Genomic DNA, 25808 nt, shown 5'->3' with positions numbered 1-25808 from the left:
ATAAGACTTTATTAATAAAGTTTTATCATTTGTTTCAACATAAAGTCTGTGCATTTCTTCTTAAAGGTTTGTTGCTACTGTAATATGGGACTTCTGTTTATTTTTTGAACAGTGGCAAGGTACCGAAAAGATGCCAACTTCCTATGTTCCTCTAGTATCCACTCTAAACTCTCGTCAGCTCCAGATTTGATATCAGATATTTCCAATCTTAGAACTCAGTATTTAATTTTTAAATTAAGTAACAGTTTAATAATAGTAACATGAAAGTTTTCTGATAGGAAAGGTCAGTTAAAATAAACATGTGGCAGAAGGTTGTCAACCTCTCTGGAGAGCTTTAAAATCAAGAGAGTGCCTCATATGCTTATTTTAGATCAAGGTCTTAGCATAAAAGAACAGGGAAAGGGGAGAAAAGAACCAGATGCCCTCATCTGGTTCTCCCTGCATTATGGTTTAATACTGATTTTTGATCACTTAGGTCTACTCAAGGTCAGGAGAAATACAGAGCTCACTTGGAACAGTGGGAACAAGGTAAATGTGTTTCCTGAAAAAAACATTTTAAAGTTTTTAATATTGCATTCTCCAACACGCCTCTATAGCCTCCAGAAAACATTTTTTGCCAGCTATAAGCAATTCCTAAGTATAAAAAAAAAATAAAAGTACAATCATAAAAAGAGAATTTTTCTCTTTTTGGAGTTTAGTTTACTCAATGGCTTTCAACAGCTTTAAATCACACTGTCTATAATATTTCAAATATCCTTATAAAATATAACTTGAGTTTCAACACCTGCCAACATTTTACCAATACTTTAAAGTAGATACATAATTCTTTTTAGGTACAAGAGAAGAGCTGGGGGAATAACAACTTTTTGATGCTTCTGAAAAATATTTGGTTTCTTTTGAAGAATGCTAAATTTAACCCTATTTTCCAAATTTGCAAAAAAAGTTCAACATAAAAGTACATATAGTAAAATATTGCCAGTGAAAAACTATAAAGGATGAAAAGCTTAACTCAATTTTTAGACATAATTTATACGATTATGAGTTCAAGCACAAAACATTTTTCTTTTGTCTTTGCAACAAAGATTGGTTTAATTGGAAACAGTAGAGCAAAATTTTTCCATATTGAAGGAGAAATTATTACCCAAGTTTCAGAGCAGGCTTAGTAGATTAACCAGCTTTAATTTATAGAGAAATCTAGTTCTGATTTTTCTTAATATAATGAGCACTGGTATAGAACAACATACGAATGGTCAAATTTCAAATATTTTCCCCAGTCATCTTGTGACATAAGTTCATCAGGATTTAAAATCCAGTCTTTGTTCCCAACCTCACACAGCAAGATTATAGTTAAGAGCAAACAGGCACATACCATACAGATGCTTTATGAGAAACGTTCCCATTGCTTTTCCAAGTTGGTTTACGTTAGTGAAAAAGCCATAGTGTGGGAATTATTATGAAGACAGGATTCAGAATAAGCAGTAGTTGCTCTTAAAGACCAAAGGGAGACATAAACCCAAGTCACATGCTCTGAAGCTGGAAAAGTTTCAAAGGCAAACTGTGTTCGCCGTCTGGCCTGTCTGAAAGGCACGAGTGCCTGAAGTCATTAATACTGTTATTTCCCATGAGCCCCGCACTGGTCAAAGAGGATGGTAGGTCTGTTTTGAAAGACTCCCTTACTGTGTAGGGAGTTTGGCCCTGAGTGAAAAACCTGCTGGTTGACAACTCCAGTCCAACAGACAGCTTAGGACCTAACTTCATGCTAGAAATTACAAAGGCTTCTAAAGAACAAAGTTTTAGAACTGATGTCAGATGAGCCAACGCTTAAAAAAAAAAAAAAAAAAAAATTACCAGCTTTCAGGGAACTAATGAGAAAGACATTTTGGCCTTGACCCAGAAAAGGATGAATGTACCCCTGGACAGAAATGATGTGAACTAAAATTTCTCCATAGTAACAATTCTAATTAATTATTCAAAGCTAGGAGTTGATTTTCTAAGGTTATGAGCTAACTACAGTCTCCTGTTTATATCATTAAAATCTGGTTTCTTCTATTCTTTGTATCTGCTTACCCAAGCATTAAATGAGAAGCTTATAATGAAATCTTAACAGCAAACCTATAATAAAGGCTCTACTTTTAAGGTGAGTTTGCCATTTTGCAGACTTGGTTTAAGAGATAATTAGCAATAAATAGAAATTTTGTCTAGGTTCCACATAATCCAAACATTTATAAGACTATTTACTATCTTTTAGAAGTACAGAAACAACAGATATTAACAATATTCTCATAGAGCATTGTAAGATTTTTCAAATTGAAGAGTTAACCATAATTTGATGATGTTTCAGTAAAAAGTACTTACCTGTACTCTAACAGAAATAAAAACTGAAATGTTATTTGATATATAGTAACTCAAAAAATAAGCCATTCACCAATAAGACCAGATTAACATGAGTTTACAGAGTAAAATACAACATTTCAGTGTAGCCAGTTCCTGCCCACAGACTTGTACAAAACAAGCAGACATCACACAGTTTTTCTATCAAGAGAAATAGAGCATAACACTGAGTGGTCACCAGAATAACCTTGAAGACAGCACTCAGCATGTAATGCCATTAGGATCACAATGACCACACATGCACCAGTACCCTATGGACAGGAAAGAAACCCAAGCCAAATTAAGCAGCTCTTCTCAAAAGGAAAACTAGCAGTCCGGCAGTAAGTGGAAGTACACCTATTAGGAGTAAAATCTGATACTCAAAAAGATGAGACTCAGTCAGCCAACAAACAGTTAGTCAAACATACAAAATACAACTACATGTGGAACATGGGAAAGAGCTTTCTAGAAATCAAATCCCTTAATATCTTTAACTCTAACTGCCTCTGGATCTGAATGACCTGCTAAAATGATGAACACTTAAAGACTTCTGGTGGGGAGGATTTGGTTCATAACCCAAATTCAATTTTTCAAAGTCCCACTTTTCACAAGAAAGTTCGGGCATATATTGAGTTTCTCATAGCCACCAGGATGCTGTTCGTTCTAACCCTGTCTGACCCACTCCCCAGAGAAGCGTCCACCTGGCCCGAGCCAAGCTTCCCAACACTGCCCACGGTGCTTGCCCAACCCATTCCTAAACACATACCCGTTTCCTTCTTGTTTCCCTTTCCTCCCTCTCGGCTCTTCTTCAGCACAGCCTTTAACATTTTCAACACTCTTTGGTCTCTGAGGAGAAAAGGAGGGGAGAGGAGTTAAAGGTTGGAAAAGATGGAATACAACTTGTGAACTGACATTAAGTGGTAACCTGTGTTTATACAGATCATTTAGATAATACAAAAGCACCTATAGTTTTATCAGATTCCTGTTAACAAACTGGTGGGAAACTAAATATGAAGACACAAGAAATGTTTAATGACTTTTAATGAAGTGATCAGAAGTTTACTGTCTTGTTATATAAGTTACAAAAAACACACTAGTGCCTTCTCAGCATTCCACATCTAATTAAGGTTCTGAGGCTAAACCTGGGTACACTACTATAAGACATCTAGAGTGGTAATACCATCTTCCAACCTTAGTTCATCAAAAGAAGGAAATGTCAGAAGATGAAGTCAAAAAGATAATCGTTCATAAGGATGCTACGTGGCCTAAGGTAATGTTTTACATGTACTACTCACTAAATAATCACAAGGAAAACATTTTGAAAAGTTATCGAAATGGAATAATAAGCATTTGTAGAACAAATACAGGGGGATCACAAATATTAAGGGGACCACATTTTAACCCTAGTGTTAGGCAACATGTCTAAACAGCACACACTCCTGTATGTTTTTACTATATATATAATTAAGACTTTGTGATGGGAAAGGAAGGCATGTAGAAGGGGCTGTGGCATTATGATCAAATTCTTTATCAGAATGAGCTGTATTTTTAAGCAGGGCTTTCCTGGGCTTGTAAACACAACACAATAGCCTAGGCCTCAGATGAAACAGGAAACCATCCCTACAGCAAGAGGCAGACAATAAGACTATTATTTCATCATGAAGCTAATGTCCTTCAGCTCTCTCTTCGCTCACTAACTCAGATGATGGCTGGACAACCCCAAACACTAGCAAATCCTGTGGGTCATGTTACCATCACAACTTTGCTGATGCACTAAGTGAGGAAAGTAGAAGGCAATCAGATGGCTCTTGAACAGCTGGGGGAGTGGAAGGCAGGGAGCAGCTAAGTAGAAAAAGGCTCCTGAACCTGCCTAGCTTTAAAAGGCCTCAGTAATACCCCCTTCCACCTCTCAACTCCTGGAGGAAAGCAGAGGTTTTGTGGGGTTCCACCAAGAAGGATAAGGAGCCCCAGTGTGCTGCCATTCACAGAACCACACAACATAAGCAAGCAGAGTGACCTTTTTTATCATTTAGTCCAGGCTTGTATTTATTTTTCCAAGTGCTTTGTTTTATCGATGAAGAAACAGAGACCCTGGGAGGCTGACTTGCCCAGGGGTCACTCAGCTAATTAACAGCAGGGCCAGAATCCAAATCTGCAGAGGCCCAGCTCGGGTTTGCCTTCCTCTGCTCAGCTGGCTGGCTGGCTGGCTGGCTGGACTCTCCTCTCAGATCAATAAAAGCTTTGGGCAAACACACAAACAAAACGGAGGGATACTAGGAAGACAATATCCTAGGGAGAATTTGGAAAAAACCATAGTGGTTATTAGGGTTAAATAATCTTACAAACAAGTCTACACACAAAAAGAGGGTGGCTCATAGCCTAATTTTGTTTTTTAAATGCTATTTAAATGGGTCCTAGTGAAAAGACCTAGGTTTCAGTAAAGGGCCAACAATGAATCTGGAAGAGGGCATGTATGCTTCCATACAGGGCACCCGTGGCAAAACAAACTTCTCCTGCTTTAAACAAACATGCAAAATGTTGTAGTATAAAAAAAGACAAGAGAAATTAAACACATAATGCCTAATACACAGACATTTTCTTTTTGTAATCAATCAACCTTCAGGATTTGTAATAAGCAAAGACTACAGGCTTAAAAAAGAAAAATACTGACAGTCATGCCATCAAGGCTTCTCCACAGCCCCTTGTACAACCTGTGGTGACTCTTCCAGAGGCCTGTATTTACCTGGATGTCTGAACAGCTAAGCCCCATCATCTACCTGATTAATCACCCAGTCATTACCAATTTGCAGCAGATCTAACCTGTCACTCAGAACATCCATGCCACATAGCAAGGACAAGGTGACACTGACTTTGGTGTCTCGTTCCAGACAACTTGCTTGCTGATTTGGAGGATGTCAACTGTTTTCAAGATAGTCACATCTTCCACGTCTGTGGTCTTGAGGTAAGTGAAAAAGGATATTAAATATATGCTGATTTTTTTTCTTCCAGTTCCTGCTTTCCTCCATAAATAGCAACTCTGAGGAAAGAGCTTGAATTGTATTCTAAAAGTGTTCAGTTACCTAGAGAAACTCACGGATTATACCTAGTACAAAAGCAAGGACCCTAATACCACTACAACATGTACACGTGCACTTACACAAACACATACATGGGAAAGGAAAAAATAAGACTTCCCAGAAAGTTCAGTTCTGAAATTAGCAAAGATCCACATGGAGCTATTCAAAGTCATTTGGAAGTCCCAATACTCCTGGTCTAGCATCCATAACTGGAACCTGATATTTATGAACAGATCTAAAGATTGTGTCCATCTGAAAGAGAATGGTCAGAAAGAGCAGCTGTAAAAAAAGGCTAGAGAGGCCAACACTGTATATTCCAGAGAAGACTATCTAGCACACCCGACAGCATCTATGAACTTATGAACATACACCCCACAGAGTTCTGGAAATGGATGCAGTGCACTATCAGAGCCAGATACTCTTAAACATTGGTGAGACACAACTACTTTCCCTTGTTCTGACTCTGTATTTTGGTTCCTTTCTTAAGCTGCCAACAGTGGGGAGAGAGTGTGGTCCAGTCACTACAACTGTGTGACCTGTGCTAAGATTCAGGGCATAAATTAATAAACCGGTACTCTGGCTTTAAACAAAAGCTTTCGTGAGCTTTGTCAAAGGGAGTCACTTTGCCAACTCCCATCCATTTAAGACATTCAGAATACTGAGTTTATGACCGCAGTTAGGAAACCAAAAATAAGACAAAGGTAAATTCTTCAGTGGCAATGCCACCATGAAGCAGACCTGTGATGGCATCCAGCAAGGGCTCCCTAAATACACCTCTGCTTTCTCTCACACTTCCCTTCCAGCAGTTAACTTCAACTACTGTCACTTTTCCCCTGAAAAGGTCAACGCTGACCTGTCATGAACAAGAACAAAAACAAGAATGATGTAAACCAGCCTTCCAGACACAGTCATTCAGACCCAGCTGATTAGAGCCCCACACATCGAACAGAAACTGCCAGAAGCTATCAGGTTGTTACTGGAGAACCACGCAGATGGTGAGAAAGAACTCAGGACAGTACTGAGGAAAGTACTTAGCCTGTTTAGATTCTTCCTGGCCTCTTGGTACAGGGCAGGACTCCTTGGAATGAAGGTCTTATGACCTACTTTCAGGCAAGAAAGTAAAAACCTCCTTTATGACAATGCTCAGGGGAAAGGGCAGGAGGAGTCAGGGCGATCTTCTTGCTTCTTCAGCTCTCAACTGGTAAAGGGCTGTATTTTTAGGCTATCAAGTTATGAGTTCCAATAAGAAGAAAGGTCAACCTCTAGGTTATTGCAACTGAAATCAACTAGAAGAAAATTTCCTATGAAGTTCATTTAAAAGAAAATAAAAGACAGGTATGATGGCACTCGCCTATACTCCCAGAGAGTGAAGCAGGAGAGCTGCAAGCTATAGGCCAGCCTCAGCAATTTAGGGAGACCTTGTATCAAAATAAAATAAAAAGGGATGAAGAGGTATCTCAATGGTAAGCCCCTCTGGGATCAATCCCCAGTACCACTGGTGGGTGAGGGGGTTTTAATATGACATTACCCCTGGAAGGCTAATGACTTGAAGTCAACTAAATGCCCTTATTTTCTATTATCACTCCCCATCTCTGTTTCCCAGATGCCACAGACTCTTCCTCTTAAAACCTCCAAAAGTTAAATAGACCAGTAAAAGCTTACTTTCACTTCTGATATTTCTCCTTTAGCATATCAAGTTTTGGGGAAAGGGTACCACATCTCTGTCATGTGTCAGAATGCTGCACAGCATATTACATTAGTATCTAAATTGTAACTAAAATCACCCCAGGTAAAAATAACAAGATAATTTCAAAACACAACACAATCTACCTAAGTTTACCATCACAATGGCAAATATCCATAACTTGTCTGAAATCACAGAATAGCACTAGCATTAAGATTCTCCTTTTTGTGAGTGCCATACTGCCACTGCCTATCTACACAATTTCAAGTACAAGCTCAGAGCTGAGGACACTGACTATGTTTATTCTTTAATACATACAAACAGAAGCCATAACACAGGCTTTGCACATACTCTGTTCTTAATATGTGTTGACAGATTTAACCAGGCTGCGATGAACACAGATGAGAGATTTCCTCCTGAATCAAGCAGTCAACCAACATTTACAGCACTTTATAATGGACAGAGAACATTCCTATATATTCTCATTCACCAGGAATGCAAGTAAACTCAGTTAAATCCAAAGTGACATCAGGGAATCAAATATGAGGGAAGATAAATGCTGCATTTCATAATATCCCTTCCTAACCACACCTAGAATAACTTTTAAAAATCAGACCAGTTATCCCAAATACCTAACTCTTATACTTTTTAAGAACCATCTCCCATCAAACCATTCATTGGCCTCAGAGCAAAATCCTGAAGATGCCTTTATTTAACTAAATAAAGTTAGTAGTAATATTTATAAGTGAAACAATGAAAATTATGTTGCATAAAAGTATTAAGAACTATTTTTTTACACCCTTAATGTTAATCGTTCATAAGTTTTCTTTAAACCTAGTTAACTTATCTAGTTATAAGCATGTCTTCTACAGGACTGCTTTTAGAACTTTGTATTAGCAATATCCATTGTTTACCAAAAGAAAGGAAATGGGTGGTGGCAGTAGGTCTGTAGCAGCCTACAAGATAAATAATACAGAATAGAGCAAATAAGAGAAAACAAAGCCAAATACAGAACACAAAAGGAGGCGAGGGGACACCCCGACTGTTGGTTGAAGTTTATGGGAAACCTTGCAGTTACAGAAGTGCCCTGAAAGTAAGTGCCACTTCTCCAACACTGAAAGATCCCAGGAGGCTGGGGGAGCTACCCATGGATGAATGCTTGAAATTCTAGAATCCCTCTCACATTTCTGCCCCCTGTGGTAGAAAAAAAATCTAGGAATCAACAGACCTGGTCCCCCAGCAATTCGACTGGGAAAGGTAAGGGAACTTCTCCAGGATGCAGAGGCTTCGTCCAGAAAGGAGTTAAAACATCCAGAAAAACAATTACAACAAGGAAAGAACTGGCTCTCAGGTTTTCTTATCTTGCATAGCCGGGAAGGAGGGTACCAGCAAATTGTAATTTACTCTCTACTAACACAAAAGCCCAATCATTCAGTCTTTATTCAAACCCATTCTATAAACTGAAGCTCCAATTCTACTGTTCCTTTCTTTATTGTTAGGTTTATCTTGGGCAAAAAGACCTCAGATTTAAGTCATTAAAAAGAAAGGCACATTTACATTCATAAATAATGTGAATTTTTAAGCAAAGTTTTAGTCATGAAATTCAAACTCAAAATTAGGTGGAAACTCTCTATTATGAAAAAATCACTTTCAACCTATGATTAAAATATTCTGTAGTAAGATATATATAAAAAAAAACTCTGCCTGAAACAACTTATAAACAAATACCTCTCTTTAAAGTCATCATTTAAAGCTGCTAGAATATTACTACACACAACTTTGTTGAAAGAAGTCCTCATTTTATAACTATCTTAAAGAAATTTCATTTTTAGAGGAAAATAAACCTACTTTCTTCTGTATACAAAGGTCTTTTTTTATACACTGTAGAGGGATTTATTCAGTTCAACTTTTAACACTGCTTCCTCCGTAAAGCCTATCCAGGCTACAGTGAGTTAAAAGATGTATTTTCTCCAATTCTGTATCCCACCTCATACTGATAAATGATTATCAATCAAAATTATGGTAGAAAAGGTTGAACTCTACAAATCCCCCATAGCACCAGCAATGTACCTTATATGCAATAAATATCTTTAAATAAATGTAACGAGTTTACTGTGGAAAGGAAATCAAAATCAATGGCAAGAGATTTTGATCAACAATTTAGGAATTCTTGCTGAGAGTAGTGGTGCATGCTTATAATCCCAGCAACTCTGGAGGCTGAGGCAGGAGGATTGCAAGTTCAAGGTTAGCTTCGGAAACTTAGTGAGACCCTGTCTCCAGACAAAAAATAAAAGGACCTGGGGCTGTAGCTCAGTTGTAAAGCACCCCCGAGTTCAATCCCCACTACCCCCCACAAAAAAAAATTAGAATTCTTTTGATACCATGTACTAATTTGCAATTTTATGGTCAAAATTATCTACTTTAGACATTAATAACAGGACATTTACAGAACAGCATCTGTTCTGTGAGGACATCTGAAGCACTGGCTACAGGAAGGTTTTATTTTGGTATTTCAAATATGCACACAGAAGGGATGGGGCAATGACAGAAAAGCCAAAATCTGAAATCAGTACTTTCCCTCTCAAACCAGGATGGGCTCAGACAAGGAAGTAACAAAGGGCAGCATTTCTGGAAACAAATAAATATAACGAGTGCCTCTGAGGACAGTGAGAGCACAGCTGCTGTTGTGGTGAGCTCCTGCTCACTATAGGCTCTTGAATTCCCTCTCACATATGTTCCCACCCAAGTCTTATCTTCCTTCCCTAACAGCAGATAAAATACCCACAAAATTATCACTATTGTGACCACTCAGGTATCACTTCTATTAGAAAAAGCACAGAATTTCACAAGCCACCTCGACACTCACCTTGCTTTCTTCTAGAAGCCTTCTACCATTTTACCTGCTTATCATCTGCTCCCCACAGCTGGGAGCCTCTGGAAGGCTCAGGACTTTCCCCATCCCAACCCCCACAGTATGTTTTCTCACTTTAACATCAAGAATGGTTGTAGAGGGCTGGGGCTGTAGCTCAGTGGCAGAGCACTCACCTAGCACTTGCTTAGCACATAAACAAAACAAATGTATGCTGTCCATCTACAACTACAAAAAATAAAAACAATTAGAAAAAAAAAGGAATGGCTATGGAGGAACATAATTTTAATCGATCTATAATTCTCAAAAGGAATGGCTGTGCCTCAAAACACTGTTATTCTTCAATGAATTAAAGTAAGTTCAACATCCTCCGTTAAAATGCAAAGCCCTGAGCAATGGAGAAGCTTGCCCGGGCTCTCTGGGGCTAATAAGAGACAAAAATGGTAACAATCTGATTTTCTAATTGAGGAATGAGCACTGAGCTAGTGTTGGGGCTCAGAAAACAATGCCCTAGCTTTGGCCTGCCAAGTACTTTGAACCGAAGGAGAATGATAGGCCTCAGATGCAAAGTCTCTCTGACCTTCTGACCTTTCTCCTGTTTCGCTTTCTTCCCCAAGGGAAACCAGAATTCCTCCTTTCCTAGGTGAGTCATAGAAACTGAAAACCATTTCCCCTAAAGAAAGCCATAAAACCTAGAAATTTTCCCTTAATGTTTCCCTGCCACCCCCTTTATTGAGGGGGGCAGTACTGGGACTTGAACCCACAGGCACTCAACCACTGAGCTACATTCCCAGTCCTTTTGAGACAGGGTCTCACTAAATTGCTGAGGCTGGCCTCAAACTTGCAATCCTCCTGCCTCAGACTCAAATTGCTGGGATTACAGACCAGTTTCTGGAATTATTACGCCAGTTCCTTCCCCTGCCTCTCCATGGAGGAGTTGTTCATAGGGAAATTCTCAGACCTACTTTGTCTGATACACAAGACTTTCATACCAGGAGGGTCCTGCCCCACACCAGGAATAAAAAAAAAAAAAATGCTACAGAAGCAGTACAAGAAGAATCTGAACAGACAGGGCTTGCTGGGTGCCCCCCTTAGTCTATTCCATCATACCCTTTTGTTCACTCAGTTCTGCTGCAGTACTTTCTTCAAACCGAAGCATACAAGTGGACAGTTATCCCCGGGTCTTTGGGTCCTCACTTCTGAAGGCCCTGTTTCAGATAAAAGTTGGATTCATATTTGCTGAGCTCGTGTCTTGTTAACCTGTCATTTGTTATAGGACTCTCGGCTGTGACTCTATGACAGCTAAGAAAAGGTATCACACCATTCTCGTCCTTGCACTAGCAATGGCAACGTTTTCATTCTACACATGTCCCCAAAGTATCTACTCTGCCAAGCAACAAGGGACAAAGTCAAGATAGAGGAGGAAGACAACAATGTCTGCAAACACGGGCAGGAAGCTAAGAAAGTTCATGTTTCCATCTCCTCAGTGAAGAAATAAAATAAGGAAAGAAGTAAAGGTTCAAAATAGCAGTATAGAAAAGGAGAGGAAGGCAAATGCAAGACCAAAGGACAGCTGAAGAGCTCGGACGGGCCAGCCCAGGCACAGACCAGGGTACAGACCAAACGATGCAACTGCGGAGCCTCCTCTGATGCTTGGCTCCAAGAAAGAACCACCCAGAGGATGAGAGGACTCAGTGATGATCAGAACGTCTGCAGCACAGAAGTGCTCAGAGTGCTGTGCCACGGACACAAGGAGGACAGGAAGAGAGTGACACCCTGGAAGAACAGCCAGAGAGAAAAGCAAGGGTGTCTCTAAGAGATCAAAGAACAAACACAGTTGGAGCAAATAAACCAGGAAGCTGGAGAGTCTGGTTCTTTCTTTTAAATGAATCTTAAATTTTGGATGTGGACAACTTCACAGGATGGTAAAGCTCACAGAACTGAGGAGGATGAGCAGGGACTTGAAACCAGATCTGACTTAAAAGTGGAGGTTCTGAGCGGCTGCCTCCGAAGTCCTTGATGAACTCGGGGGAGAGAAGACAAGAAGTGTCCATGAAAACACAATGTAGAAGCCACAAAAAATGGCTTTGTACCGCAGTGACAATATAGAAGTCACACATCCAGCCAACGAGAGCTCAGAAACTACCACCAACATGGGTCCCAGAGGCCATGAGGCCAAAAGCTCAAGAACCCCCTGGGGTTTGAATATGGACCACGGTCTTGAATACAGTCTCATCCTCGCTCACACATAGCGTGGGCCACACTACACCTCCCTGAAGATCCAGGTTCCAAGCCTTGTTACAGCCCTGAATTCCGTAATCACCACACTGTGAGAACGGCATTTTCTCCGTCCTTTCTCTTTCCTGTTGCACTTTCTACTTGTGTCATACAACAGGGCTACAAACTGCGACTTGAACTGACCACGTTCTTGATGTATGGAAATCAACTCCCTGAACAAGAGACAATCCACACACAGTGATTTGGGGCAAGCTATATCACCTTTCAAAGGCTCACCTGATGGGACTTTACAGCTCTCTTTCCTGCTAGACTGGGTAACATCAGGTCTCTTCCACCAACATGTGCTATCACTTTAAGTGCGAAACTTTATTTCTCGTGAACAAGACCAATTAAGTCACAGTAGCTGATAAACCATCGCCAAAGTAAAAGGAACCCCTCAGAGAGGGCTATGGTCTGAATGATAAGCTTTCAGTATGAAAAGAGAAGAGAACTTGAAGACATTTTTCAAAAGTGCTAAAAGGCACTCAATCAGTGCCAGCCAAATGAACTCTGGTTTTATAAATCTAAAGGAATTAAATTTTTAAAATTGCACTGCATCTGGCCTCAAAGTGAAAATGGTCAGACAACTTCAAAGATGCCCCATGAAAGGCAGCTATTCATTACAGAAAAATCTCTTGCTTATGTAGCTGACAGATGAATCTTTCACTTAATGCTCCCGAATAAAAGACATCAAAATCCCCTCCTCCTCTTCTGTTGGTGAATTGTAATGCCTATGAACAAGGTTATAATCTCTCCAAGACCTAATTTCATTAGGATGGGAGTTCCTAATACCCATGTAGTTTTTTTAACCTCCTCCAGATGATTTTAATGTGCATCCAGCAACACTTACCACACTTGTCAGGTTCTGTGCTGAGTACTTAGCACCTATGTAGTTATTTAATCCTCACAACCACTTTGCAGAGGCACAGACAGGGTAGTGACTTGCCCAATGTCACACAGCTTGTATATGGTCATCAAGGCAATCTGGCTCTAGAGTCTGAACATTCAGTCTCTATGCTATGCCTCCTTTTTTGGATAAAACAAGAAAGACTAGTTCTCAGGGACTTTGTGAGGAAGTATAAAACATTAGTGGATGGGGGAAATTGCCCAAAATGCCCCCCCCCTAAAAAATTTAACTTTTGACCACATACCCAGAGCAGAACTCCATACCTCAAATCTGTCCTTCAAGTTCTGCTAGGGGTCCAACTAATCTGAACTCTTTCAAACTACAGTGTTGTGACCTGGAGGCACCATGCAACAGAATACATGCTAAAGGAGCGAGCTCTTGAGTTCATTGGCCCACAGGGGAAGAACACTGGGAGCTGAGCCAGAATGCCAAGGGGAAGAATTATCTGCAGCAGAGAACTTTGTGTCACATGCACAATGCTTCTCCCATTCTGAACACTTGGCCACTTATCCTCTTATGTTAAAGAGGAACTCAAAAAGCCACTCCATTTCTCAGTGACTGAATTGTATGACAGTTTAGACGTGACAGAATGTGCCAAAAAAATAGTCTGATGCCCTCTATTTCTTTCTCTAGGCAGGTTTACATAGTCTAACAAACTTAGTAGGGTTTTAACCTTGTACACCAAGTTCTAAATTTAATTAGGGTATGCCTGCAGTGATAATGCAACGGAGAACTGAATCAAATTCATGCAAGCCACACAAGCATCCCCTCTCCCCAGAGCTAAAGCAAATATAAGCATATGCATCGCTGTCCTCATCTGAGATTTATAAGAGAAACCATTTTTAGCCATAAACATTTGGTTGCAGGAAGCAATCTTATAGGGAACTGCCACCAGGGCCTCTGAGACAGATCACAAGGGTATGCATGATGGCTTTATTTTTAATTGACTCCAACAGCCCAGACGGGGAATACCAGAACTCCAGATGACAAAACTCAGACGGATCATGCTAGAAAACAAAAGCCAAAAGTGATAAGGAGGTTTTTTTAATGTTAACAAACCCAGGTTTCAGGTTAAATATTAACAAATCCAGTCTTAAAACAAGGCAAGAAAGATAAAAGGGTGCCATCCTTTTTTGTAAATTTGTAACTTGGGTGCTATGACTGCTGCAGTAACCTGGAACCTCTAACCAGAATAATGCTTTTGAAGAGATACCTCAGTGGTAGTGCACTTGCCCAGCATGTGGAAAGCCTGGGTTTAATCCCCAGCTCTGCAAACATAAATAAATACAACAAAATTGCAGAATCATGTTTTTTAATGTCTTTTGAGTAGAATATAACAAAGAAAATGAATTCATATTGAAACACCGACATCAAAATACTTGAAAAGCAATGTTGGGATAGTAATGGATGCTTCTCAACACAAATAAGAGAGCAGCAGGCCTAATAATTACAACTGCTTTTAAAGCAACAATGGGTATGACTGTTCAAACTCTCTCCAACAATGTGATACAAAAGTCTGTAATTTCTATATGTCAAAGTGACGGGTGCTGATGTTATATGTTACGTGTTTTTATTGACCACATTTTGGCTAGAGGTGAGTGGAAATAAAGTTGTGATTTCTTCTGTTGTTATTCCATCCACCCAAGAGCACAGAATACTTCCCACCCAGTCTAATCAATAACCTCAAAGGTTAAGGACTCTGTCCCAGACTATCAGGCTTAAGACTTAGGTACTAAGAGCTCAGCTACCATTCTCCAGTAATGGTCGCTCTCCCATTTTTGGAGCCCCTGAAATCCAGAAAACAAAACAGTCACTGATAGATTGGCACACTTCAACAGGATCAGGTATTCCTCATATGCAACATGACTAGCAATTAAATTTCAATTCCTATGATTAGTTTTCAAAGTAGTCTGTAAAAGGTCTAACAAGAACGTCCATCTCCACCAAGATACTAACTCATCTTCGACAATCAGGCCTGGCACTGCAGGAGAAAGGCTCCTGGAAACTTACATTGTAAGACAACATACAAAAACGAGAAAGCCACATCTCATATTTGGGACAAGAGTATTTTAAACACACCATTGGTTTTAATGCTTTCTTGGTGCACTCCCCTTTTCAAAAATATTTATGGCCTGGCAACTACAGTCTCAGTTAAATGAGTCAGGCTTCCTTCACAGTGAGATTGGTACCTGAGGCACCACCTCTCCAGCCCGCTGCCTCATACAACAGGCCATTCCCCAGCTGTACACCCTCAATCAGGGGATTCCCACAGGAAGATAAATATAATTTAGTCTAAAATACATGGACTTACATTGGGCCAGCGCCAATTTCTCATGGATCTCGGGTAACTGAGATGGTTTTTGTTCGCATGGTTAGAAACTACAACAGCAGCTGCAGGAGCACAATTCTTTTTCTAGACTAATAAAATTACCTAAGTCTGGCTCATGATTTCAGCTGTGGCAGCAGCCCAACTTCCCAGAAAGATGCAAGCCTTGTGCCACTCTAAAAGACCTGAGATGTTAGCTCTCAACAAACCTGGAGACATCAAACCCAACCCAACAGGGGGGAAAAAATCCCTCCAGCTGAATTATGAATTACATTTCCTATATTTGGAAATGGCAGATATTATTTTTAGGACTCCCATAAAACCTTAACCAAATCCTATGAAGTTCAATCTTTACATTCAAAGGAAGGTCACATGCCATGTATGGACATCAGGTTTTTTTTTTTTTTCTTCTCTAAAACCCAGTGAAAGGTTCAATTAAAGTCCTCAGTGAGTTTGCAGCAAAACCTTTGATCACAGACTCTGTCACCACTTCACATATACAGACAGTATGATAGGTATCTCAGACATAAAGAACGAAATTGGTACTGCAAAGTAGTGTGGAAACCACACATGCTGCACATACACACGCAGATTGCTTTTCTTAGGGCAGGGCCTTGGGGGGTGTTCAGAAGCTTGTTTGCAAAATAAAAATGTTCCTTAAACATTTCTTGTATATGTAGCACAGCAGTATTTCCCAACATAAGTGTGTGGTCCAAAAGCCGAGTTTAAGGAAAAACAGCCCAATTAGAACCCAGTGGAAAACAGAACATATGTTTCTCAAATGACTTTGAATTGGACTGTCCATGTGAACTTGTTCTACAAATAATGAAGATGTCGTACAGATGCACCAACTCTTCATGGTCTCAATGAACTATCTTTCTGTTACAGAAAAATATGCAAGTCTGCAACAAGGCTATATATATAGAATAATTTTTTTAAAAAATATCAGTCTTGTTTTTAGGCAGTAAAACTTGCCAAGTTCTTTCTGTCTTTTCACAAACCTAATGAAGCCCATATTTCCAGGTGCTGATAATGCCTTGCAAACAATAAACCACGTCTCCAATTTAGACTTTTACCATGGCTTCTTAAAATTATCTCCTAGTAATTCTATTACAAATATAAGACCTTTATTCTACAAAACAACTGGCCACAGAAGCAGGAGGAAGGGAAGATATCTCACAGATATCTTGCTTAGTCTTCACAGCAGCATCAAGGTAGGAACTATAATTATCTTCTTTCAACAGAGAAGGAAATTGAGACTTAGAATCTCAGCAGCCTGCTCCGGGTCAGACCTTAGCAGGCAACATCTCACTTCCTTTCCTCCTCTGGGGGAAAACTCATACTAGAACCTTTCCTTGCACCCTACTCCTTGGATCCCAAGATAAAATGGCAGACGACAGGTCCCCAGTACATAGCATGGAGCCTAGAGATAGCACTGTGGCAAAACTGCAATGCTGCTCCGAAAATCTGGTCTTATTTTAAATGACATCACTGGGTATTCCTAAACATGTTCACTTATCATTCTGACAGAAAAGCTGGATTCCATAATACCAAACATTCAATCCCACATAATCCCTATCCCTGGTTCATTTTTCTCTGTACCACTTTCCTTGGGAAAAGGATCAAAATGCCCTCTGCAACTGCTGTCTCCATGCTAATGACTATCTTTTCCATAGTTCTGCCTGTGTTACTACTGTACTTCATTTCCAACTTGCTGACATCAACTCTGGCAGCACAAACTCAATGTGTCCAAAACTAAACTTGCTAACTCTTCCTCTTTCCCCACTTCCAAAATGCACTCACCACCTATGTTCCAAGTTCCCGCTCAAAGGCTCTACATCCTATGTCTTAAGCAAAGGACTTCAGTCCCACTGTTCCTCCATTGGTCTCCTATAGAAGTGTCCAGGCTGACTTCTGTAACATTAGTTATGCCCTTGATGTGTACCCGAGGGCTTGTTAAGCCACAGACTGCTGGGTCCCAGCCCAGTTTCTGATTCATGTCCCTCAGGATCCCCACTTGCTCCTGCCACAGCTCCTCAGGATCCATGCTTCCCAGACCACTGGTCTCCTTCCTTCCAAGTCACACAAATTCTTGCTAAATCTTTTCATCATGGAGCAGCATAATCCTAAGTCTGACATTTTCGGTCTCTGATAACAAAGTGTGGGCAGTACTGGCTGTGACCACTAAGGTATGTTCTCTGTCAGGGTCAACCAAAATAACCTGCAAAATATATTCTGTTTGGACCCTAAATTTATGCAATTTTGTAGAACACAGAAAGTTAGTTTCCAAATTCTACAGTGACGACAAATTAGTTTTATATATTGGAAGGGACCCTCTCCTTAGGCTAAATTTGTTACCAAACTCTGATGGAAAGGGGGAATTACTAAGAGGGGAAAAAAACAGCATGTCCTCCTAAGAATAGGGCAAAAGGACCCAAGAAGAAACAAAACAGTTCATTTTGGTACAGCACAAGCAGGTTCAAGCCATCCTCCCAAAAGCAGCTTAAGAAAATAAAGAAAACTTCAGCACACTGTGCTTTATTGCACCTGTATACCTATGTGGCATCTGGTTTATGTAGATCATAACCTGTTCTGTTCTAAAATCAGTTTTACTAAGGATAACAAAAACTAGTTCTATGTGTACTCTCTTTCATGAGGTCTTTCCTTGAAAGAGCCTTTTCTGTCTTTAATACTGCCTGCATGTGAATGATTTAATCAGCGTGAACTTAAGAGATCCGGAGAGTTTATATTTTCACACGCTGTCATTTATAAACAAAGAGAGGCTCATCCGCACTAGCCAACCATCAGCTCTCACATCTAAACAACTTTTCAAAAAAAATGCCCCTGGATTTTAAGGCACCTTCCCTAATGCCACCTCCTTTGATTTTCATAAGAAGGTTTTGAGGGCAAGCAGCACGGCCCCACTGTCTCTGTCTCAGGTTATATGGCTAACCTACAGCTAACACAAGGGTTGGCCATAGACAGCCACCGATGAAACCATAGGCAACCTGGACCACAGTGTTCCTGGAGTCATGTCTTTAAGGCCTTAATCCGTTTTCTGTAACAAAATATTTGAGACCTAGTAATTTATCAAGGAGAGAAGTACATTCAGCTTACAGGTCTGGAAGTTGAAGTCCAACACTAGGCAGCAGCCATTTGAGGAGGGCCTCATACTGCAACATGGAGAAAAAGTGGGAGAGGCCTCCCAATGTTCACTTTATAACAGTCCACTCTAAGGTAACTAATTCAGCTCCCTTGAGATCTGCCTTAATCCCTTTTAGCAACCCAATCACTTGTTAAAGGTCCCACCACCTCTCAACACTTAGACAAGGACTAAATTTCAACATGAGTTTTAGAGGGGAAAACCACATCCAAAGCACGGCCACACTGATAAGAAAAAAATATCACCAAGCCGAGCACAATGACACACACTGTAACCCCAGCTATGTGGGAGGCTGAGGCAGGAGGATCAAAATTTGAAGCCAGCCTAGGCAACACTGTGAGATGCCATTTCAAAATAAAGTAAAAAGGGCTGGGGTTGTAGCCAGTGGTAGAGCACTTGTATATCATATACCTGGTTCAATCCCCAGGACCCAGTCAAAAAAAAAAAAAAAATATTTTTTTTAAGGTATTTTGATTGAGGGAAAAAATTGAATAAGACCCAATTCTTGCCCTCAGAGTCAACCTACTTGACAGAAGTCTAAAACAACATGTGGCAATATGCAAACAGAGCAAGACAGGGTGGCATGATGGCAAAGGCTTTGGAGTCAGGCTGACCAACCCACAGTTTAAATCCCAACTCCACTGCTCTTTACCTGCACTGTGATCCTGGGCCTATTCTTATTCTCTCTGAACCTTAGATGACAGACCTCAGGACAGTTGTGAAAATCAGAAATAATATATGACAAATGCCTAGGGCTGTGTCTAGCATAAAATGTGTGTAACAAATGGACTGAAGTGTCTCATATCTACGTATACAGGCCCAATTATAGGTTTTAAAACCCACAATTAAATGTCGGTGGAATGACTTAAATTTTCCACTTTTATTTAGGATATTAAAATGATAGTACTTAATTGCCAATTAAAATATGGGGCTGACAAAGAAAGAGAGAAACATGAGTCACAAATTTCTGGCTTCAGTGACAGGGTAGAAAGTAGAGCCAACAACCAAAATGGGAAAAGCTGGGGGAAACATGGGGGTGAGAGGTTGGGAGAGGGACAGGAAGCAGATGATAATTAAGGAGGAAATGAGTTCAGTTTCGATATCCTGCATTAAAAGTGCCTATGAGTCATCCAAGTAGAAATGTCCAAAAGATTGAGATGTGGTGAACTCAGAGACTTGGGGGTCATTAATGTGGGTAGTGACTGAAGCCTTGGAAGTACTGAGATTCCCAAAGGGGCTGAGCAGACTAAAAAGAAAGCCACCAAGGATGAACTTGGTCCAGAGAACCTGAACATATAAGGCAGACACAGCAGGACCCAGGCAGAAATGAAAGAAGGAAAAGCAAAACAGTCACTAATGTACAAAAAGGAACCCAGAGGGAAGGCTTCAAGTGAGGATGGGCAGGACTATCAAGTGCTACAGAAAAGTCCTGTCCAGGGCTACAAAGTGACCACAGGGCTCAGTGATCAGAGGCCACATGTGACCTCAACAGAAGCAATTTCTATTGTTGAGGCAAATGAAATCAGATGATAGGCCATCTGTGAGGTCCCTCCTAAACTCCAAAATTCTTCAACTTCAAAACTGAACCTCACCATTCTCCAAAACCAACCTCAGACAGCAATGAGTTGTGAGGTTTTCTTTCATAGAGAGGGAATTTGCAACACAGAGACATGTTTAAAAACCACAAAATCATTCAACACCATCTTTGCCATTAAATTCCTATCTACTTCCGGATCCCAGGAAAGGAGAAAAATCAGCTAATTCTCTGGCACACAAAACCTGGAGAAGGAAAAACAGATAACTTACCAAATAAATATCCTGTCCAATAAATCTCTAAGGAAAATATACTTCAATTGCTGTTTCAAGGTTAACTTTGAGAAATTTGTTAGCACAGGTAGAAAGGCTTGGTTTCAATATGCAAATCTCCTGTAAAAGTCTATTTCAGCAGATTTCCACCTGGATTTCTAAATAAAAATAACTCTAACTCTTGCTGAGTTTAGCAAATTGCTCTTCAATGTCATTTATCTCATTCTTTGTACAGTTATAATTGTAGAAAATGTTTTTCCCATGCAATTTTAAGTTATAAAATGGTTCTACCATACATATTATGGTACTAGGAAATGTTTGGCTTGGCAGTATAAACTGGTGAAACTAGTTGGTGAAGTTAAAAAAAAAAAATCCCCCAAACATCTGTTCAGACTAAGAAAGCATTTGTTTTCAAGTCAACTCCACATACAAATATTTTTCAAAAAGTTAAACATCTCAAATATTAATAGCTAGAACATCAGACACATACAGCAAAAGGCTCAAACATTTGAGAATTCTGAGATGTGTTCCCCTAAAAATACTACTTACTCTTTGTAGGCACCACTAAATCTAAGCTGGAGATTTAACTGGATCCTCTGGTAACTAATCTGACATGTGGCCATCCATCTTAACTGAGGATACACACTAACGCCTCTTAAGCTTTATTTAAAAACGTGCATGCACAAACCACGTAGCAGGGACTCCACCCTAAATTCTCATTCAGCACACGTGGGGTGAATCCCAGAATTTAAATTTTTACAGCTTCACAGGAGATCCTAATATGCACTCCCCAGCCCTGGCCCTGTTGAGAAGCTCTGCCTTTCAGCAGGATCCCCCAGAGTTTTAAAGAGCAATATAGTCACTGTTCCTTATGGATAAGCAGGATATGGTAGGAGAGGTGAGTGCAGAGAATGAAATCCTGCTGGCAAGTCACACAGGACAGATAGCAAAGTGCACAGGCACATCACATGGATGTTTCAAGAACTCACAGAGGGAGCCTGGGGATGTAGCTCATTGGTAGAGAGCTTCCTAGCATAGGCAAGACCCTGGGTGGATCTCTAGCACCACAAAAAGAGAAAGAAAGAAAACAACTAACCAACCTCAGAGATTTGGAAGCAGCTTTAACCTTGACCCCCAGCCCTCCATGGAAGAGTATTTTCAACACCTACAGAAGGCTCTGGATCAGCCTTGATGCCCGCAATCAACCATTCTGTGCTGGATGTCCTGGGAGTTTCCACCTGTTTCTCATGTGGGCAGCTGAGTGCAGCTGAATCAGTTCTCCAAGCTGTGCTCACTTCACATGGGATTAGAGATCCATTTCTCAGCTGATTCTCTCCTTGTAGGAAAGAAGGGAACACTTGAGTTGTCCTCCGTGCTAACCACTGGAGACAGGAAACGCAAATAAGAAGGACTGGATGATGAAAGACCTCACCCACTAGGAGCCTCCAGCGTCCCTTTGCCCCCTTGAAGTGGGTACTTCTGTTTCACAACTTACACATAAGCCACAGCCCAGGCTTAGAAACCTATCTCAAGTTTTTAAAGACACACAGCTAGCAAATTTCCTCCTTGAAACCCAGTGGGGTAGAGGGTTGGGGCGACATAACTCAGAATATTTTAACAGGAGTCTGTAGGACAGGCAGGAAGAGGACAGGAGCCGCCAGCTTCAACTGACGCGACCTCAAAAAGCCAAATATGAGGAGCACCAGAGGTAAGGCAGGTTGTAAACATTCCCTTATTTGTCTCCTGGGAGCCAGAAGGAGGCTTGTAATTAAACCTGACAACATTTTTCATAGGAAACAAGGAGCAGGAGAATGACAGTGATAAAAAAGAGATAGTCAGTCTAACTTTATTAAAAATCTGAAGGCAGGCGCAGTGGCGCGTGCTTATAGTCCCAGCTACTCGGGAGGCTGAGATAGGATTATTTCTTGAGCCCAAGCATTCAAGGCCAACCTAGGCAGCATAGCAAGATCCTGTCTCCAAAAAAAAAAAACCTGAAAATATTTTAGCAGTTGTATGACTATGCATACAAGCTATAAAACAAGATATTAAAGTTTTCAGTGGAAAAGTACTAGACACCATATAAAAGGCACCCCCCCCAAAAAAAAAACCCTCTGATATGGACACAATACAATTAGAAAAGCTTTGAAAGGAGGTGGTAGAGCTTCCACATTATTAATAAGAGGGCTTTAAGAGAGATGTTGGGGGGCTGGGGTTGTGGGTCAGTGGTAGAGCGCTTGCCTTGCATGTGTGAGGCACTGGGTTCGATCCTCAGCACCACATCAAAATAAATAAAGATATTGTGTCCATCTACAACTAAAAAATATTTTAGATGTTGGTTTTTAAAACCAATTCATCTTTGAATAAAAGCCTGTTTTACTTTGCAAGACCTCAAATTTTTTCAGAAAATACCCTCTCTGGGAACACTTGACCTGTCCTAGCATGGATCCTGCATCAGCACATCCCCCGGCTCTTGCTCACCTCACCTCACCCCAGGCTCCACCTGCCTACAACAGACAGTGGCTGTCTCACTCACTCCAGGCACCTGGAAAGCTCCTCCAGACAAGCGGACCACAGAAGGCTGGCAGGAGAACTCGAACAAGAAAACCTGTCAGCACACCCACCCCAGGGGACAAACAGTGGAAACCCCACGGCAGCAGAGTTGGAGGGGAAAGGATACCAGGGTGTAGGAAGAGCAGACACCTCTCTACAGCCAAGCTGACAGGGGACACTTGCTGGATCTTGATCAAGGTACTGATGCAAAGCCAGGTTCACCTCCACTCCCTCAGATTCTCTTTATATAAGGCCAGTGGGTTTGTCGCCCAATCCACGGTGAAAGGTTAAGGAGCCCAAGAGCCTTTTCCAACCCTCAAACCCAAGTCCTCCTCGCCAGCCTTTGCACCTCACTCCTCCAAGCCCCAGCTCTCTACACCACTCACCATTCCCAAATACACTGCCCAGTTTCACACCTTTGCTGTCCTGCTTCTCTCACCCTGAAACACCTCTCTCCCACTGTGGGGACTGGTCATCCTCCAGGCACTCCAACAGCCTCAGCACCAAGTAACCTCATGGGTCTGCACTCAAGACACCAGGCTGCTACCTATATTTTAGCCTTTGCCTCAATCTGCCTTGACCGCCCTCCTGTTTCTCAAAGGCTGGTCTAATCCACTACCACCCTCCTGCTCTTATCCCAACAAGAGTCAGATGCTCAAGGCCTACTTCCTGGTTGGAATTACAATGAGAGGCTCCCCATGACTGACTCAGCCTATTTCTCTGGAAATATTCCTTTTGCTGAAACACCTGTCATGGAAAACACAAGGGAGTTCTCCATGCGCAAACACACAGACAACAAGGCTCTGGCCTGAGTCAATCTTAGCAACACTGCCGAGCCACACTGCCAAAAGGAAGGATGGAATCATGTGGAGTCACGTTTGGGCCGACAAAACCATCTTGGCAGGGCAGAGGCACTAATAGGTTTGTGCATGCAGAGGCTGGGTGGAGTCCTTTCCCTCCCCTGTAAGTCTGTATAATAAGGAGGTGGAAGAATGTCCCCACCCCCTTATCCACCAGGACTTCAAAGATGAGAACACAGCACAGGAGCTTTTCTCTGGAAGGAAACCAGGGACTGATTCAGGGGACAGGTCCAGTCTCCATCAAACCCCTTCAGAGACAACTGAGATCTCACTGGAGCAGAATACACAGGAGAACCTCACAGGAGGTAGCTGGTCACCCCCATTCAATTATTGGATATTTCCTCAAAAAAAGCCTCAGATCACTTTGCTTCTGAGTACTCCAGGCTGTTCCTACACCTGGGGGACCTCTCTAGCTGGTTTGGTTAAGCATTCACTGCAGGACAGCACCACCTGGTGAACAGCAGCTCAAATATCCAGGGTGTCCTCTAATTGTGCACCCTTCCAAGGTCACCTGCCTCTTTACCTAGCTCTGGCGGTGAGGAAGGGTTCATCTCCCAGCTGCCTCCTTTCACACAGCATGCCTCATAGAAAAGTCAGGCTTCTCCTGCATCCCAACCACAACCAACAAACAAGTAGCCAGACCGACCATCACAGCCCAAAGCAGGACCATTCTGAGACCCTCTGCCTCCCCACCCCCCCACCCTCAGGGAGGGGGACACAGACAAGTATGCTCTTCAAATTCGATCTGCAACAGTTTATATACACACACTTGCTCTCTGGCTTTTTCCCAGCTAGACCAACCCACGTGCAACACTACCTCTGCAAGGGCCAGGGGGAAAGGTCCCTTCTGAATTTAAGACTACTATAAAAGCACTGCTAGAAATTACAGAGGTCGCCAAGGAGGCAGCTTCCTGTGAGAAGGACAGTTCCTACAGCCTGTTTTTGTGGTAATGAGATCACAGAGTTTAGATTCTGTATTTGGTCCTACATGGGTTTTAAGAGCCTTATTCTGTAATTACAGAAAGGAAAAAGAGAGGTCAATGAGACCAGAGGAGCTCTGAGTGATGTTTGAGAAGTTCCTTATAACTACAGTCAGATCGCCCACTGCACTCAGAGAAATTATGCCTTTTCATTTTCTTGTCCTTAGGAACCAATTTCAGATTAGAAAAAAAAAAAAATCATGGAACTTTTTACTAACCTGTTTCCTCATTCAAGGGTCTTTTGAATACACAAGCCAATATTTAGGGCCCAAGAAAGTTTTGGAAAAAAATGAGCATTAGGCCACAAAACACTCCCATGTAAAATGTAATATCTGACAAAACATGGATGGAATTTAAGACACAGGACTCTGGAGACCAGCTGAATGGGGACTCCAATCAGTGTTCACTGCCTTTTGTGGGGATTACTGGGGGTTGAATCCAGGGGTTCTCTACCACTGAACTACATCCACTGCCCTATCTATTTTTTGAGATAGATAGGATCTCACTAAGTTGCGCAGGCTGGTCTAGAACTTGCAATCCTCCTGCCTCAGCCTCCTGATGAGCTGGGTTACAGGCATGCACCATGGTACCCAGCTTACTTTTTTATTTTTAAAGCTAAATTCCAATTGACTTCTTAAAAAAAAATCAATGCTCTTGAGAAGAATTATTTGGGTTTAGCTCCTCGTCACCACTTTCTTTCAAGAATGAACAGAGAGACTTCAAAGTTGTTTATCTAATAGAAATATTCATCCAAAAGACATTTTTTTTTTCCACTGAAGTATTCTAAAAACATGGCACTGGGCCTTCTCAGACCACAAAACAAAGACTACTCTGTTTTTTTGTTATTATTTTGGGGGTTTTTTGTGTGTAATTTGATTTTTTTGTTTTTGTTTTGTTTTGTGGTGCTAAATAGGAACCGAGGGCCCTGCCTATGCTAAG

The 25808-nt window shown here is 41.2% G+C and overlaps 1 protein-coding gene across 11 annotated transcripts in view; it reads right to left on the bottom strand.

Annotated features, from left to right (window-relative positions):
* Window positions 1–25808, bottom strand: part of Tanc1 (tetratricopeptide repeat, ankyrin repeat and coiled-coil containing 1) — a 223565-nt gene that overhangs the window by 138895 nt on the left and 58862 nt on the right. For 2 of the 11 annotated variants that reach the window (XM_040294342.2, XM_013363985.4), the window contains one exon: window positions 3137–3216. The exons of the other annotated variants lie outside the window; for them this stretch is intronic. In XM_040294342.2, coding sequence (XP_040150276.1) covers window positions 3137–3197 — 61 coding nt within the window. In that variant the 5' untranslated portion in view covers window positions 3198–3216. The remainder of the gene's footprint in view (window positions 1–3136; window positions 3217–25808) is intronic. 11 annotated transcript variants of the gene reach the window in all.

The sequence above is a fragment of the Ictidomys tridecemlineatus genome, chromosome 7, assembly GCF_052094955.1.
Source record: "Ictidomys tridecemlineatus isolate mIctTri1 chromosome 7, mIctTri1.hap1, whole genome shotgun sequence".
Taxonomy (NCBI): Eukaryota; Metazoa; Chordata; class Mammalia; order Rodentia; family Sciuridae; genus Ictidomys; species Ictidomys tridecemlineatus.
This window is presented reverse-complemented; position numbering and strand designations above follow the sequence as displayed.